The sequence below is a fragment of the Mus musculus genome, chromosome 6 (genome assembly GCF_000001635.26).
Source record: "Mus musculus strain C57BL/6J chromosome 6, GRCm38.p6 C57BL/6J".
Taxonomy (NCBI): Eukaryota; Metazoa; Chordata; class Mammalia; order Rodentia; family Muridae; genus Mus; species Mus musculus.
In genome coordinates, this window is record NC_000072.6 from 122,304,563 (window position 1) to 122,317,691 (window position 13,129).

Here is a 13,129-nt window from a genome sequence, read left to right on the forward strand (position 1 = left end):
AGCTCTGGGCCCTGCTTGCTGAACTACTTACTGATCTAGCAGGCAAGATGTGCCACTGGGTTCATGGTTCATGGCAGACTTTTCCTGAGCAGTCGCGACACACATACACATTGGCTCACCCCAGAAAGGGAGCCTGTGGAAGACCCATGTAAGTACTGGCACCGAGGTCCAATATGGTGAACCAATGAGGGTCACTAGCAGGAATGTGGGAGAGGGGTCCCTTACAAGGAGTAGGGATGATTCAAAGGCAGCCGTGTCACCAGAAAGCCTACCCCAACATAGGTGATGACTCCTGAAAACTACAGCCCAGAGCTCTCTACCTATTCCTCTCCTTCTGACCTTGGTTTGGGCAGTCAGAGGCTCCACCCCAGCAACTCTCTACTCTCTTCTTCACTGTTGACATGGGCCCCAGTGACTCTTCCACGCTTGTGTTATTTAGGTCATGTGACCTTCTGCTTACCTCCTGAGGCCCCCTCTGTCTTCTAGTACCTCCTGGAAGAAATGTTTCCATTTGAAGAAAACGTTACAAATCTAAGGAACACATTATGCAACAAAACTGTTGACTGGTGTAACAGCTGCTCTCTTGACTGGATCTGAGGACTTCCTACAGGAGGATATTGACGTCTGTACCGAAACCCCAGGCTGGGGAAAGAATAGGCCGCAGGGGAGAATCTGATGATATTGTTTTGCTAAATGGTAGCGCTGCCAAACTGCCTTCTAAATAGTTATGTTTCGATTCACAGATCTGAGCTGTTCCCAGCCTTAGTCAAAGAAGCTTCCTGTTGCAGGTAGTAGAGGTCAATGCAGAGACTCGTAACTATTCAAAATGCTAAGACCGAATAAGTGACTGAATGCCCGGTAACAAGTGGGACATCTTTGTCAAGCCCTGCCTCAAGGAACATTTCAGGAGATAGAAGTGGAAAGAAGGGGAGGAGCGTGGCTGTTTATAATGCATGCCTTTAATCCCAGTACTTGAGAGGCAGAGGCAGGAAATTATCTATGCGTTTGAGGCCAGCCGGATCTACAGAGTGAGTTCCAAGACGACAAAAGCTACATAGGGAAACCGTGGTTTTTGTTTGTTTTTGTTTTTGTTTTTGTTTTTGAGACAGGGTTTTTCTGTATAGCCCTGGCTGTCCTGGAACTCACTTTGTAGACCAGGCTGGCCTCAAACTCAGAAATCCACCTGCCTCTGCCTCCCGAGTGCTGGGATTAAAGGCGTACGCCACCATGCCCGGCCGGGAAACCGTGTCTTGAAAAGTAAAAACAAAACAAGCAACAACACAGAAATCAGGTTCAGCCAGATCCCAGCAGCTGCAGGGGCTCAGGTCTTCAGTGGCTCTTTCTGTCTCCCTTTCATTTCCGGAACCATGGCCTCTGCTCTGACTGTCTTCAAGGTGTTCAATGACATGAAAGTTCGCAAATCTTCAACACCAGAAGTGAAGAAACGCAAGAAGGCGGTGCTCTTTTGCCTGAGTGAGGACAAGAAGAACATCATCCTGGAGGAAGGCAAGGAGATCCTGGCAGGAGATGTGGGGCAGACTGTGGACAACCCCTAACCACTGTGGTCAAGACGCTGCCAGACACGAACTGCTGCTATGCACTCTATGATTCAAGCTATGAGACCAGAGGGAAAGGAGGGCAGCACAGAAGGAGGAGGGACAAATAACACCAAGGCTTTCTGATAAACCCTCATGTAATCTTATTATTTAATATTTACCTAAAATTATACACAATGCACACACACATTCACAAATAATATATATATATATATATATATATATATACATATATCACACTATGTATATGAAAGTTATGCCACTTGAGCTGAACACGCTTCCCACAAGAACCACAGACTAACAAAACCCCCAGTGGAAAGCATGCGATGTCTCTAAAATGGTTGGTCAGGGCAGTCCAAGTGACCCTTAAAGCAACATAGACAATGGCTACTGCCTTCGGTTGCCTCTCAGAGGTCAAAGGTAAGCTCCTCTTGCTGAAGACACAGCACATCTAGGATACAGGGCTCAGACTGTATGAGCTCGATCTAACCCGAAAGCCGCATTCCTGCAGTATAGCTTCCAAGGTACCAGAAAATACTCTACAAGGTGCCAGAGAAGGGGCAATTCATAGTCCTACCCAGCTGTGGTACCTATAAATCGCAATGGCCAGCATAGCAAGACATCCATAAAGGTACAGTAGATGTCCCTCATATGTTGGTGGTAACCAGCGGCTGTCTGGTTGGACTTAAGGCCCACTCAGCAGGAGGAAAATTATACCTGGTACTAGAAATCTAACTTCCCAGGGCTGGTAGGATCTTAGAAGAAAATGTACTACCAATTTGCAAGGTCAGCATAATTCCTAACTGCATTCGAAATCATATCCTTAGGCCCACAGATAAGTGTAATTTCACCATATATCAAATAAGCATTTGTTTACAGCAAATGGAGACCATTGTAGCTGGTCTTTGCGACTTTGTGGGTTCTTCTTTCCTCCACCCTTCTCTCCCTCTCTTCCACTCCTTCAACATCCTAATATAGATAGGAGGGAAAAAAAGGATAGAGGGGAGAGAGGAAAGGAATGAGATCTCTGAAATCTAATTTCCCTTCTTGTTTCTTCTTTGAGCACAACTACTAACAAACCGTAACCACCACCACCACCCCCAATGATCAACAACCACCCCTGCCTCTCTGCACATACCCTCTGAAAAGTTCTCAGAATTCCAAATACCACCACAGAAACTATCAAACATATTTGCCTTGTGCTCTAGCAGGGACTAGCAAAAACCACGTCCCCTGTCAGAGCACAAGGCAAATATCATAGCCAGCTGTTGTGGACAATCTGAAGCAGCCCCAAATCCCACACCTGGGATCAAAATGGAAATATGTTCTTAAAATTGTTTTCTGTGTTAAAGAAGCCAAAATTCCAAAATTCTCACTACAGACCATCACAGAAAACCATGACAGGACACGGTGCAGAGATCAGCAGGTGGTGAGGGGCCTAGCCACAGTGGCTACCTCTACATCACAGCTCCTGCATCTATGACTCAGGACACATAAAAAAAGAGGGGGGCTGGAAAAACCGTAAGAGCTGCAATACCAGGATGTCTGGTGTGAAACAGTCTCATAGAAATGGTGGCAAAAACAAGATCTAAACAATGGCGATATCAATATGCTAACAGAGAAGTGAGGCTATGCCATACAAAGTGATCATCCTTGAAATCATGTACATACAAACATAAACAGATTCAGCAGGTTGTAGTGTATCTATGCAAATATTTGTAACTATAACAATTAAAGAAGATGAGACCATCAGTCTGAGTGGGGGACATGGGGAGAGCTGGGTGAAGGGGCCTTCGAAAGAAATGGAAGAAGGAAAAAGTCAGAAGAAGGGGAAGTAATTATACTTTAATTAAAATGTATTAAAACTTTTAAGTTAACTTTTTTAAAAAGTATAGGACACTACGGTGTTAGCAGTTTAAGCACAGTTCTACCTCTGACATGAATCCCTATCTAAGCAGAGTGAGGGAGGTGCATGCAAAAGCACGTGAGAGTAAAAGGGGCATGAGCAGCTAAAGCCAAAAGAAACTTCAGAGGAAGAAATGAGTAACCTGGAGAGCGAATCCAGGAAGCCGCAATTGTTTCAAACCAAGCTCTAAGAACAACTAGGGCTTGAGAAGTGGATAATAAATCCAAGGAGTCTTCAAATGACCTTACCAAAGGCACAAAGACACGGGTCCCCCCAAACTGAAGTACAGGCTAGAGGGCCGGCACACATAGGGCAGGCGCCTTTGATATATGCCTTTGACAGTATGCTTATCTAGCAAGATGCCACAATAGGAAAATTCATTGCCCAGGTAACAGTAACAATAGTTATGTCCCGAAAGAATTAGAAAATTCTGAACAAAGAAAATCAAGACAGGCAGGACCTATAACATTCCACTGTCTGGGTAGCAGAGTCAACTGCAAACCAGAAGCGAGCCCAGCCGACTGATGGCTAAACAGCGCCTCACAGAGGCCACCAAGGTAGCAGAAGAGTCCTAGAAACTACAACTCCCAGAGAGCTTCGGGCGAGGGAACTACAACTCCCAGCAAGCCCAAGGAGCGACACTCTTTGTAGTTCCACAGATCGCCCTCACGTACTGTCTTCAGACCTATTGGGACACCTGGCGCATGACCCCGCGTGGATGAGGAGCGCCCGCCCAGAGTCCCTGGAGGCGGAGCTCGAACCTCATTGGTAGAAAGGCGACCCGAAAAGAAGAAACTGATCTTGACAATCTCCGAGTGATTGGAGTTGATGGGACCGGGGAACAGCGAACTAGGCTGCTGACCAATCAGCGTCCAAAAGAGAGACCAGGGAACCAAGGTTCTGCGGTCACACGCCGCGGAGTCTAGTGGGAGGAGCAGTTGCTCAGCAGGCTCTCGCTGCTTCCTGTTTCCGGCTTCTGGAGCGGGGCGCATTGAGGCGCCTAGGGAAGCGCTGGCTTCAGAGAGGAATCGAGGGACTGGGGTCTGCGCCCCCGCACCCCTGATCTCCGGACGCGTCTTCCAACCTCAGAGACACATTCTTGGGGGCTTCTGAGCCGCGGTTGCTCTGTTTTCCCGTGACACGTGAGTGTTGGGGGCGTGGAGGAAGCGGGCTGGGGTCCTCGCACACCTCTGTACTGAAGGAGGTGCGGACCAGGACTCTCGCTTGGCCGTGGTTCTGGCTGGAGATCCTGCTAGGGAGCCCTAGGGAGGACTTGAGGCAAAAGGCATGAGAACGGAGAACGCCAGACTTCTAGGAGTGAGGAAGAGGAGTTCCAAGATCAGAGAGGGATTTGAGATGTTTTGAAGGTTGGAAAAGGAAAGTGCTCATGTGTGAAGTGTTAACTGGATTCTTGTAGAGAGAATTTTGACCTGTATCGTGGGAGTAAAGTGGCGTCATGGCGTCATTTGGGGGTAAGGTATGACTTTGAGTAGATAGAAGGCGAGAATTTCCAGACTCCTGGAAGAAGTTCGAGGAAGGTCTGTTAGCATGGTGTGGAAAAGAGTGACAAGAGTGTCTTGTGTTTCTGTGGAGACTTTGAAGCACAGAACTACCTCCTTGGGGCACTTTAAACATTGGGCCTTTCTGCCAGTTGAGACTGATCTTAAACGTGTTGGCTGCAATGAACCAGGAGGAAGAAAATAAAGCCCTCCATTAGAAAATGGAAAACGGCCATGAGTGGAAAAATGCGTGCAGGGCTGAATGAGGTCAGCAGTTTCCCAACCCCTAACTTAGTCACTCGGCGTCCTATAGAGAATGTTTCAGCATTGCCACTAGATCTGTCTCTATAGAATAAGAAAGGGGAATTCTCAAGAGCCTAAGATCCTGTTTTACAGCGTCTGAGAGTTATAAGTGCTTGCACTCTGGGGATCTCTTTGGACCATGCTAAATAGGAACTGCCCAGCTTTCAGTTTTATCCTGCTCTCTATTTGGGCCTGTATTTATCAGAAGTTTGACCACAAATGCCTTCATGGCATTAAGTCATCCAGGTTGATTTAATATTTGTGTAGCCTAGGACAAGTAACTCAGTGAGCAACTCTAAGCGTCAGACCCCTCATCTTTTCTAGGCTGTGTAACTAACACAATGCAGGCATAGCATTTCAAACATACACCACACTGAATCAAGGAGAAGCAGCTCAAAATTAGACTCAAATCTTAAGCTGGGAGAAGTGTAAAGTTATTCTTCTACTAACTTTTTGAACGTTTAAGCAAATGACAAACAGTTCCACTCATCCAGTGCCTACCGTGGCTTGTTTTAATTTTTTCATCCTGTCCCAATTTTGTGAAATTCTTTGCCCTAATTTGGGAAGAGAAAGCAGCAACAGTTAACAAATGAGGAAATAACTTGGAGGCCAGAGTGCACAGCATTCATTCTGTGAGAGCATCCCTCCAGGATATGTCCTGGGGAGCAAGCGCCTCAGAGCCCAGAATGTTACTTTTTTTAAATTAAATCCTGAGAGAACTTGCAGAAAATGGCACCGAGTAGGTTAACAGAGGAGCTCTAGGTGAGGTGACCGGTTGAGCAATAGCTGAGCTCAGGGGAGGGGAGAGCTTAAACCTGGGCTCCTTGTTACAGTTAACTTCCAACTTCCTGGTCTGTTTTAAAAAGGAGAAAGGCAGCTCTGGGTTGGCTCCCTTCTGGATAGATGACTCTGGAGCCATCCATCTTACTCCATTAGCTGTGTCAGTGGCATTTGTTCTGTTTGTCCTGTAATTTTTACTTGTGAAACAGAGACCGTTAAGTTTAATACATGGTTTGGAGAGGATTGACTAGTTAATGTCTGGTAGCATTTCAGAGAGTGCCTGGCTGAAGGCTGTCCCTCTGCTGCACATGTTCTGTAATGTCCTATCTGAGATGAGTTAGGAGTGCCTTTGACCTCTTGGCTACGTGTGATTACTGGGTGGAAATAAATGCCTTGTAAATGTTTGTATTGGTGAGTTGATGTGGGGGGCGGGGGAGTATGGGTAAGTGTGTTACCCTCCCTGCATATGGGAAATGGAAACTCAGATGTACCTTTCAGGGAGAAAGGGAAATGAATTTAGAGCACAGGGTTAGAGCTTTCACTCTCTTGTGGAGAATGTCTGGAAGAGTTAACTGTCAAAAAAAGAGTAAAACCATTATAAAATAAACAATGTCAATGGCCTGAAGGGTTACTAATAGATACTAGTAGAAGCCTTGTGCAAGCATCAGTCACTATGGCCTAACTATGAAGGTAGCCAGCTTTTCAACATTGAAATAGAACATTGTCATCCACGAATATGTTGGGCTGCATTCACAGGTATCAGGGGATATATGTGTCCAATGGGCCATAGTTTGGATGGGCCTGTTAGAATAATACAAACAGAAAGTGAACTCAGAACTTTAGAGTGTAAAAAGACAGCCATCTTACTGAAAGTTTAGCTGGCCTTAAGATTTGTGACTTGAAGGGGCGAGGTAGATTTAGGAAGACTTCTGGTCACTCCTTTTGACCCAGTGAGTTTTCTTCTGTGATTGGGTGATTTTTTTTTTTTTTTCCCCAGAGAAATGGCACATAAGTAATTGAGGTGAGTTAAGGTACTATGGCTGCTTCACCCACATTCCACATGCTTCCAGTGAATGTGAAGAAAGATTGTTGGATGTTCCCTACTGATATGTTAGGGCCCAGCAAAGTCAAGCTTCTCTCTCTTCCTTACATTTTTCATAATAACTTCAAGCTAGGATCTGTGTAAACCATGATGGGATGTTCCAGGGAAGGCCACTGACTTAGGCTTTATTTATAAACTAGTATTTGACTTTGAAAAATGGGATACTACAACATAAATTCATCAAACAGTAACAATGCAAAGATGGGTGCACCCTGGCTTATATTTTCTTCCTCTTAACATCCCCCTCCCCCATTTGTTTCGCTGGGTTTTGGGTTTTAGAGGTTTTTGAGACAGGTTGTCTCACCAAGTATCTCTTGCTGGCCTCAAATTCACAGAGGTCCATCTGCATCTGCCTCTGAGTGTGGAGATTAAAGGCATTTGGCTCTACACTGAGCCCCCGTTTGTTTTGAAGCAGTCATGCTTTTTGCAGAGTCAAAATGCCATTATTTTTTGCACAGTTGTGTGATTGATCTGTTTTGTTTCTCTCCTGATCCTGCCTTCACCTTCAACACACTCTTCCAAAAGAATGTTCCCCTTCTCTGGCTGCTGGAGGACTGAACTGTTATTGTTGCTACTCCTGGCTGTGGCTGTGAGAGAATCCTGGCAGATAGAAGAAAAATCGTGTGACCTGGTAGGAGAGAAGGATAAGGAGTCAAAGAACGAGGTGGCTCTCCTGGAGAGGTTACGGCCACTGTTTAACAAAAGGTAAAGAACCCAATGGGGGGCTGGAGAGATGCCTCAGCGGTTAAGAGCAATGACTGCTCTTCCGAAGGTCCTGAGTTCAAATCCCAGCAACCACATGGTGGCTCACAACCATCTGTAATGAGATCTGATGCCCTCTTCTAGGGTGTCTGAAAACAGCTACAGTATGCTTACATATAATAAATAAATCTTTAAAAAAAAAAAAAAAAGAACCTGAGAGGGAAGAAACTATCTAAGGGTCTAAGGGTCTTTTCTCTTTCATGAGTTTACTTTAGGTTTAATGTGGAAGGGGTGCGGTACAGGCTCTAATGTGAACTTTAGCAACTCTTAGTTTTATTTGGCTGTAATACATCCCCTTCTTTGATACCAAGTTCACAGCCATGATACTATGTATGTTTTTCTTCTCTTTCACAGAAAAGTATCAGTTTCTAAAGACAGGGTCTAAAACACCAGCTTGTAGAAATTGGAACATTACTTGATGGCTTCATATAAGACTTTAGAAACCTCAAACAGACACATGTAAACATATGCATGTCTAAGTATGTCTTCCTCTGTGTCAGGGAATCTTCAGATAAACATGAAAATGATCTTTAAACATAGGACTATCCCATGAAAACAGACAAACCCTTGCTGTGGGGAAACAGCTAACACTTTTATGTAGCTAGAATGGGTATTGCTGTCTTGGATGGTATGTTTGAACTTATTATCAACAAGTAGGACAGTCTATGGGGCCACAAATAACTCATAATTCAATGATGTTATGCCTTTGATAGGAGGAGGGAGACTGCTTTCCTGAGCATGGTAACTAGTAATCCTGTTCTTTTTCTCTTCCTCCTTTTCTTGTATAGTTTTGAGAGTACTGTGGGCCAGGGCTCAGACACATACAGCTACATATTCAGAGTATGCCGGGAAGCTAGCAACCACTCCTCTGGAGCAGGCCTGGTCCAGATCAACAAAAGCAATGACAAGGAGACAGTGGTTGGGAGAATCAACGAGACTCACATCTTCAATGGAAGTAAGATATTTCCTGCTGACTAATCCCAAGTCAGCCCTCCAGTAATCCTGTCTGAGTTGGCCTTCTCCAGCTTTCTGTATGCCGTGCTTTATGGAATTGGTCTAGACTGTAGCTCACAGTGCCCAGTTCAGAGCTGCTCAGGGCACCTCTGTGCTTGAAGACAGTGCGAAACTTTGATAAAGAGAATGTAAGATTGGACACACAGTTCAAGGTAGAGCATTTGCCCACATGCACAAAGTTCTGACATTGATCCTTAATACCACAAAAAAGGAAGACAGAAGAAAAGGATGGAAAAGGAAATATGACTATGACTGACTGAGAATGATTGACTCTAGCCAGAATTTTACACAGTCTGCAGTCCCTGCCAGTCACCCAAATACTCAACCAGTTCCATACCAGCCACTGCCATTTCTCATCCAATTAACCACTATTGAATCTTAAGATAACTTTTTTTGTGCAAACCAGTAAGTCTATTTAAGGGGGGAAAAAACCCTCTGCCTAGTTGTACTAACGACTGTATTTTTCAAATGTCATGAAAGTATATGCTGGAGGGGAGCACCTGTGGTCTGATTTCTTCCCATAACAGATAAATTATCCAGTGTAGATATTGACTATGTAAAGAATAAAACAAGTTCTTGACCCAGACTCTCTCCTAGTGCGATGGTGTTTCAGTCACTATTCTCTTGCTATAAACAGACACCATGATCAAGAGAAAGCATTTAATTGGAGGCTTACATTTTCAGAGGTTAGTGCATTATCACCACAAAGGGGAGCATGACAGTACACAGGTACACATGGTGCTGGAGAAGTAGCTCAGAGTTCTATGTCCTGATCTGGGTAAAAAGATGGGGAAAGACTCTGGGCCTTGCATGGGTTTTTGAAACCTCAAACCCACCCCAGTGACGTACTTCCTCCAAAAGGCCACACCCCCTAATCTTTACAATCCTTTCAGACAGTTCCATGCCATAGTGACTTAACCAGTCAAATATATGGGGCCACTCTTATTCAGACCACCACAGATGGCTTTAAGACACCAGCTCACTAATCTTAAAATCTTGTTTTCTCATATGCAAAGTTGAAAGAATCCTTAACTTGGTTGTCAGTCAAACAGTATTTTACAGAGAATGTTAATCATAGTAAATAAATACTTAGAGTCCCTGCTGCCTGGCAATCTTGTGGAATCCCCTCTTCTTTTGCATTGTGTTGAGAAAATGCACATCAGTGTTAAAAGCTTGCATAGAAACTGTCTTTGCAGTCTCTCGCCTGCCTTTAGTATAGAAAAGAATAAGGTTAATCTTACATATCTGGTCATTGCTCTCTTAAAACAAGGGAACAAAAGTTTTCTTAAGAAACAAGTTTTAAGGCCAGGTAAGGAGGCTCATGTCTGTGATCTCAAAACTTGGGAGGCAAAGGCAGGAAGATCACAAGTTGGAGGCCAGCCAGAGCTACATAGCAAAACTCATCTTTTAAAAAAGAAAGATTTTAATTTAGCATTCAGATAAACAGATCGTATCAATTATCATTAACTAAAAATGGTTCCAGTAGCTTATTCCACACCATCATGCTACCCACTGTTGCCTCTGCTTTCCCTGCTCTCCGTAGTGCTCTCCATTGTTCTTGTCCCTCCTCAGGTAATTGGATCATGCTGATATATAAAGGGGGTGATGAATATGACAACCACTGTGGCAAAGAGCAGCGCCGTGCAGTGGTGATGATCTCCTGCAATCGGCACACACTAGCGGTAAGGTGTCCTGGGACAGCTTGGGACCAGGAGCTGCAAATGATTGGGCTTTATGCATTTATCAGAGGCAGTCTTGTTTGTTGGATGCAAGTTGAAAGAAGGCATACGTAATTATTGTTTGGTCTTCTCATCATCAGGCTAATTTTAACCCAGTGTCTGAGGAACGAGGCAAAGTCCAGGATTGCTTCTACCTCTTTGAGATGGATAGCAGCCTGGCCTGTTCACCAGAGGTCTCACACCTCAGTGTGGGCTCGATCTTACTTGTCATGTGAGTACTTTGTACCCTCTCAGTAGCTGCGTGTGCTGACATATACTAAATTAGAGATGACTCACTGATATGACTATACACGTTCAAAGAAATTAAGCTGGGGAGTATAGCTTGGTGGCTAAGTGTTTGATCAGTATGCACGAGGTCCTGTGTTCAATCCCTGACAGTAGTAAAGAAAAATATAAAACATTTTTGAAGACAGTCTTATGTATGTGTAGCTATAGCTGGCCTCAAACTCAGAAGAATTTCTGTCTTCCATGAGCTGATATTAAAGATGTACCTGATCAGACCTGGCTTCTTAAAAAATGGTTTAGTCCCAATAATAGTGATCCATGGCTATTTGAGTCACATACTAAGTTCCTGCCCCCTCTTCTAGGTGTTTGACACAGCACTCCTAAGCAGTTTTTCTAAGGAGCTACCAGCCCTGTTTGTTTAGAGTATAGCTTAGGAAACAGCTAAAGATGAATGTATAGTCTAGCCTTAGCTTCTCACTGCTACTTAGAAAACAGCTAATATTGACTATAAAATCTAGCCCTGGCCCTCTCAATACTTTTAGAGGTATGTGGTGCCACTTCGGGGTTAAAATAAGTTTTAAGTATTTCTTTTCCTGTCTAGATTTGCATCATTGGTTGCTGTCTATATCATTGGGGGTTTCTTATACCAGCGACTGGTAGTGGGGGCCAAGGGAATGGAGCAGTTTCCTCATCTGGCCTTCTGGCAGGATCTTGGCAACCTAGTAGCTGTAAGTAGCAAAGTTAATTTGGGCTAAGCCTTGGATTTTGGGTGTTCTCTGGGGAGGGGGCTTTGGGGAGAACGTCAGTTTGAAACCATATCATCTGTTTCACTCTGAAATAGATAATCAAGATTATCTTTCCTTTGCTTTTTGCTTCCAGGATGGTTGTGACTTTGTGTGCCGATCCAAACCCCGCAATGTGCCTGCAGCATATCGTGGAGTGGGAGATGACCAGCTGGGTGAAGAGTCGGAAGAAAGGGATGATCATCTGCTACCAATGTGATTGCACTTTAATGTCTAGCCACCTCTTCAGTCCCCAAACCAAAGCATACTCAGCCAGACTTCTCAAGCCGGTCTCCCATCTCTCACCTTGCCCTTAATATTCTTGCTTTCCAGTTGGCTTTTGATTTGACCCTAACCTGCCTCTCTTTGCTCCTTCCTATTGTTTCTCCTCTGCACAAGTAGAGTGGAAGGCAGACAGACATAGGGCCTGTGGGGCAGACTCCTGCACCCCAGGAAGAGCAAGGACAGCTAAATAGGCAGAAAGCCATGAGCCCTGGCTGTAAACATTTTTATAAGTTGAAACACTGGATACTCTAATTAAAAAGCAAAGATTACTTGTACCTTTGGTTGCCTCAAGTTGTTCTGCAGTGCTTACCTGGCTGTAACCCAAATACTCCCATTTGCTTTGAGCCTGGAATCAGTCACCTGATTGTCCCTTGTGTGGGATTAGGACAGGGAAAAAAAATGTGAAATTCCCCAACTACAGAATTCTAAGGTACCATCACGTTGTGTATAGGTCTTTAAGTGGCTTGATAGTTTGAATTGGACCCTGGGCCATGGTTTATAAATCCATAGGTAACCCAAATGCCTAATCAAGTAGTCCTTTTCTAAAGTAAACAGACCCTGTGTGTTGCCTTGTGGTAGTTAGTCTCAGTGGCCAGCCTTTTCTTCCTCATCTCCCTCTACTGGTACTTGTAAATCTGAGTTGCACTTTTCTCACAGATCTGTAGTTTGGCTTTTTATACTTTCCCCAATCATAAAGGAAGGGAATGGAAGCGGAAGTGGACATGGAGGCTCTGCAGGTCTCTGCTTTGGGTGGGGACACTGCTGCACCTGTCTCTCCTGCTGGCTCAGGGAAGTGTCTGACCCACTTATCTATGGGAAAAGGATTTTAGTTCTCTCTTTCTGTTTAGGCCATCTGCCCAGATGCAAGCTGATCTCGCTATAATAGTGAACGCCTAGGCCACTAAGTAACAACACAGTTAATCTGAACACAGGAGATGTGGGAAAGGCAGGGCCATTCGTTACTTTAGAGAAAAATGAATGAAGTCATTCCTACTTCTCAATACCCTTGCAATGGCAGTGGAAATTTTGTTTCTTTCTATACAAGAAAAATAATGTTATTTTTAAAAAAGGCTTCTTTGTTGTTTGCATCCTAACCCGTGTTTTCAATGAAAAATAATATACCACTTTTGTACAAAAACACAATAATTAAAAAACAAAAAACACGCTGGCTTTGTC

General features: G+C 44.3%; 1 protein-coding gene across 1 annotated transcript; it reads left to right on the forward strand.

The window, feature by feature from the left end:
- Window positions 1-4,157: 4,157 nt before the first annotated feature.
- M6pr (mannose-6-phosphate receptor, cation dependent) lies at window positions 4,158-13,118 on the forward strand. The gene is made up of 7 exons (NM_010749.7): window positions 4,158-4,604; window positions 7,672-7,851; window positions 8,697-8,863; window positions 10,495-10,604; window positions 10,742-10,872; window positions 11,488-11,614; window positions 11,766-13,118. The coding sequence occupies exons 2-7, from the start codon at window positions 7,673-7,675 to the stop codon at window positions 11,886-11,888; spliced, it is 837 nt and encodes a 278-aa protein (NP_034879.2). The 5' UTR covers window positions 4,158-4,604; window position 7,672; the 3' UTR covers window positions 11,889-13,118.
- The last annotated feature ends 11 nt before the right edge of the window (window positions 13,119-13,129 follow it).